Source organism: Borostomias antarcticus (genome assembly GCF_949987555.1).
Source record: "Borostomias antarcticus genome assembly, chromosome: 2".
Lineage (NCBI taxonomy): Eukaryota > Metazoa > Chordata > Actinopteri > Stomiiformes > Stomiidae > Borostomias > Borostomias antarcticus.
The window spans coordinates 17,357,708-17,362,707 of record NC_140235.1 but is presented as its reverse complement, the minus strand read 5'-3'; the positions used below and the strand labels follow the sequence as shown (position 1 = coordinate 17,362,707).

General features: G+C 46.6%; 1 protein-coding gene across 1 annotated transcript in view; it reads right to left on the bottom strand.

The window, feature by feature from the left end:
* The window catches only part of sema5a (sema domain, seven thrombospondin repeats (type 1 and type 1-like), transmembrane domain (TM) and short cytoplasmic domain, (semaphorin) 5A), a 176,973-nt gene that overhangs the window by 145,133 nt on the left and 26,840 nt on the right, over positions 1 to 5,000 (bottom strand). The window contains exon 2 of the mRNA XM_084458537.1: positions 1,006 to 1,205. Coding sequence (XP_084314663.1) covers positions 1,006 to 1,153 — 148 coding nt within the window. The 5' untranslated portion in view covers positions 1,154 to 1,205. The remainder of the gene's footprint in view (positions 1 to 1,005; positions 1,206 to 5,000) is intronic.

The window sequence follows — 5,000 nt, the reverse complement described above, 5'->3', positions numbered from 1 at the left end:
TGTGTGTGTGTGTGTGTGTATGTGTATGTGTATGTGTATGTGTATGTGTATGTGTATGTGTGTGTGTGTGTGTGTGTGTGTGCGTGACAATGCCTTGGAAGTGTGCGTGTGAGGGATTATCTGTGCAAAGAGACCCAGTAGTGTGTGCAACTAATTGTGTGGTGTGTGTTTGTGTGTCAGAGAGAGAGAGAGAGAGGGAGAGAGAGAGAGAGAGATAGAAAGAGAGAGAGAGGGAGTGTGTGTGTTTGTGTGATGATACCTGCCTTGTGTTACTGTACTGTACAGTAGTGTGTGTGTTTTGCATATGTGTGTGTGTTTGGGATGTGTTAGGGATGCACAGAGGCATTGGCCGATGTTGGCCTTGTTGACTGCCATCGGCCCATCTGCAAATAATATGACATTCACCGATGGTAGTGGCCGATGTTATGTCGCAACAATTACGTCTTTTTTGTTACAAAACGTAGCCTACCAAGCTGCAGATTCGGAGAAGATCCGTGACGTAACGCCGCAAATGCACGTGTAGTTTGCTTTCAAATTAAAGTGAAATAAAAATCGGCGTTTTGGAACCAAACACTTCATTTCTTTGTTTCCCTGGCACAAAAGGGGGCATAAAAATTAAATAAAATAAACATCGGCCATCGGCATCGGCAATCGGCTGGATTGTTATTTTAAACATCGGCATCAGCCCAGAATTTAGCAATCGGTGCATCCCTAGTATGTGTGTGTGTGTGTTTGGTGTGTGTGTATTCTGTATGGGTATGCATACGTGTGTGTGTTCGGTGTGTTCTGCATGTGCGTGTGTGTGTGTATTCGATGTGGGTGTGTGTATTCTGTGTTTGGTATGTGTGCGTGTGTGTGTTCTGTATGGGTGTGTGTGTATTCGGTGTGGGTGTGTTCTGTATGGGTGTGTGTGTGTTCTGTATGGGTGTGTGTGTATTCTGTATGGGTGTGTGTGTATTCTGTATGGGTGTGTGTGTGTGTGTGTGTGTGTGTGTGGAGACCCACCTGCGTGGGAGATGAGTGGGTGCTCGGCTTTGTAACACGGCGACTCTGGCAGCAGCACTGGTCCTCTCCTGCTGGCCACGCCTCCAGCCCGCAGGACCAGCATGCACTGCAGCAGCAGCAGTGCATGCTGGGTAAAGGGGCGTCCCATGGGGGCGGGGCTTTGCTCACTTCTTCTCCTTAGGCCAGGGGCCAAGACAGACCTAGAAAGAGAGAGAGAGAGAGAGAGAGGGAAAGAGAGGGAGAGAGACAGAGAGAGAGCGAGAGAGAGAGGCAGACATAGACAGAGAGAGAGAGAGAGAGACAGAGAAAGGGAGAGACAGAGAGACAGAAAGGGAGAGAGAGATGGTTAGATGGTAGGAGTCATGTTGAGCTGATACTCATCATCAGCTGCCATCGTCCTCAGGTTCACCCAGAGACCTCCAACCTATGACCCCCAGCAAATTCATCAGACTAACCTCCGCATTCCCACACTGGGAATGTGTGTGTGTGTGCGCGCGTGCGTGTGTGTGTGTAAAAGGGCACACTCTGCTCCTCATGGGACCACTTAAAACATAGAGCCAGTGAATGCAGGAATTCATTGACGTTTTATCCCTAAATGCATGGATATGTTTAAATGTCCCACCAGCCCTGGCAATGAACAGAGAGAGAGAGAGAGAGGTAGAAGAGAGGGGGAGAAAGAGAGGTACTATAGAGAGAGTTAGAGAGACAGGTAGGGATAGGGGTAGAGAGAGAGGTAGAGAGAGAGGTAAAGAGAGAGATAGAGAGGTAGAAATAGAGGTAGAGAGAGGTAGAGAGAGATAGAGGTAGAGAGAGGTAGAGAGAGATAGAGGTAGAGAGAGGTAGAGAGAGGTAGAGAGAGATAGAGGTAGAGAGGTAGAGAGAGAGGTAGAGAGAGAGAGATAGAGGTAGAGATAGAGGTAGATAGAGGTAGAGAGAGAGAAATAGAGAGAGGTAGAGAGAGATAGAGAGAGGTAGAGAGAGGTAGAGAGAGAGAGGCTTCTACTGAAGAGGAAGATAGGGCTCTTTCTCTCCTTTCTCAAGTAAAGCAGCTGTCATCTCCCGGAGGCTGTCAGTGGCTGTAGTGTCTCTCCCTCCCTCACCTCCCTTCTCCGCATGTCCTTCCTCGCGCTCTTTCATCCTTCCTCTCCACTCTTCCAAGTTTACAGTTGACAGTTTTTCTTCAGTCCAGCTCATACTACTGTATATGAGGTTGTCTACATGTCATGTGTTCTTAAAGGAGGGTTCCTGTATGAAAGCCCGCTAGTTCATTTTCCCTCAGTAATGCTTTATTTCTGACACTGCTCTTTAATTTATCACACAGTGATTCGCTGCAAGCCTGAATTCAGTTACCTTCGAGAGAAGGAGATTTGCCAAGGAAAATGGTCGTGTAGACAGAATATTGATTGTTTGCATGACTCTCGTGGAGTAAGCTACATGTATGTGTGTGTGTGTGTGTGTGTGTTTTAATGGTATTGTGTAGGTGGAGACTTGTGTCTGAGGCATGCATACAGATATCCTTATGGCAGCATACCACTGTCCCACAGGATCTCTAACACGCACGCACACACACACACACACGCAAACACGCGCGTCAGCAGACAGGAGCTGGAGCCGAGGCCGGCCAGTTGATCTCTTTCTGCTGACCTTCGTCCCACTGGTTGCCTGCTCTCTTGACCTCCTGTCAAATATGTCCCCTCCCACCCTGCCCGCCCCGTAGGAGTTTGGCCGGAGCTCAGCTGCACTGAGCCGACTGCGGTGTTTAAGGCTATCAGAGGCTACAGGAGAACCCTAGTCCATCTCAAGAGGACGACAGATCAGATCCTGACCAAACACAGGGCGAGTGATCACAGCTTGGCTATTGAGAAAGGCAGACGTAAGGAAACCTGGCTGCCCGAAGAGACAGATCAGAAGAGACAAAGCTTGTGTAGTCTCCGAGAGACAGGGGACAGGAAAAAAAAAGTGAAAACATGAGACACAATTATTCCATTATTTGACATGTTGTCTGATGAGGAGAATCTCCTAGTAGCAGTAGGGGATGGAAGCCCAGTAGCCAGGTGTTTAGTAGTAGTAGTAGTAGTAGTAGTAGTAGAAGTAGGGGATGGAAGCCCTGCACCACTAGTCAGGTGTTTAGTAGTAGTAGTAGTAGTAGTAGTAGTAGTAGTAGTAGTAGTAGTAGTAGGGGATGGAAGCCCTGCACCACTAGTCAGGTGTTTAGTACTAGTAGTAGTAGTAGGGGATGGAAGCCCTGCACCACTAGTCAGGTGTTTAGTAGTAGTAGTAGTAGTAGTAGTAGTAGTAGTAGTAGTAGTAGTAGTAGTAGGGGATGGAAGCCCTGCACCACTAGTCAGGTGTTTAGTACTAGTAGTAGTAGTAGTAGTAGGGGATGGAAGCCCTGCACCACTAGTCAGGTGTTTAGTAGCTGAGTGCCACAGCCAGAGAGAAAGCTGGTGAGACACACAGTCATATACAGTACACACATACAGTTAATACACACATAAAAATACACATACACATAAAAATTCACATACACATAAACAACTGTTTTTCCAATTCTAATCAATAATTTACTATTTTGATGATTTAGATAGTAAGGGGTGTCTGTGGCTCAGGAGGTAGAGCAGTTGGGGGTGTTGCACAGTGCACAGGGCGCCATAAAAGCTTTATCATCAGAAAAATATATGGGTGACATCTCTCTGTCTCTCCTCTCTGTTCCTCCTCTCTCTGTCTCTCCTCTCTGTTCCTCCTCGCTCTGTCTCTCCTCTCTGTTCATCCTCTCTCCTTGTCCTCTCTCTGTTTCTCCTCTCTCTTTCCTCTGTCTATTCCTCCTCTCTCTCCTTGTCTTCTCTCTTCTCTCTATCCTCTCTCTCTCTCTCTGTTCCTCCTCTTTCTCCTTATCCTCTGTCTGTTCCTCCTCTCTCTCTCTGTCTCTCCTCTCTCTATCCTCTCTCTTTCTCTGTTCCTCCTCTTTCTCCTTGTTCTCTCTCTGCCTCTCCTCTATGTTCCTCCTCTCTGTTTGCCATCTTTCCGTCTCTCCACTCTTTGTCCTCTATCATTTCTTCCACTCTTCTTGTCCTCTCTGTTCATTCTCTCTTTTTTCTTCTCTCTGTTCCTCCTCTCTGTTCATTCTCTCTTTTTTCTTCTCTCTGTTCCTCCTCTCTGTTCTCTGTGCTTCCTGCATCACTGCCTGCCTCACCACTGTCTGCAAAACAACGTTTAAAGTAGAGAAAATAGGGCTTTATTACATTGTATCTTGTCAAGTATCAGCTATCTAGCTAATGGGCATTGTTGTGCCAGCAGGGTAAATTGACACAACAAATTGTTTATCTAGATAGTTTGCTAGCAAGAGATGATCAGCTATATCTCAATCAGCTATACCTAGCTTGCTAGGGAACACCACAGTGTCAGTTGTGATTTGCTCTAAATCCAGTAGCTAAGTAACCTACTCCTCGCTTGGCAGTCAATTAATCTTGTTTGTCTGCAAAATGCACAATGAATGTTAACAAGATTGCTAGCCACCGTTGATACTGAGACTGCAACCTAATTAGCCGTCAGTCAGTATCATCGGTACCTAGTGTACAGTGCCTGAGCCTCTAATTTTAGAAGGTGCAAAAAGTGGCGGCGTGGCATGCGTGTAGCGGCGCTGCGGTGTCAGCGCGTTAGCGGGAAGCACCAACGTGTTTTCGTGCAGTGTTGCACACTAACCACCAGGACGCATCGTTGATCAAGAAGCAACTAGTGGCAGCGGAGCGTACCGACAAAGCTGTAGATTAGGCTATCGAGGGACTGGGAACTGTAGGCTGGAATGTAGGCTAGGCTGGAATGTAGCCTATTCAGAAAAATCAAATCAAAACTATAACTAGCCTATATATAAACTATAATTACATCACATTTGAGATGTACAACGTATGTACATGTATAACATTTGAGAAAGTAGCCTATGGTGATGTGAACTTGCAAATCTATTTCTGGAATGCAGAAGAGCACAAAAAAAGGGA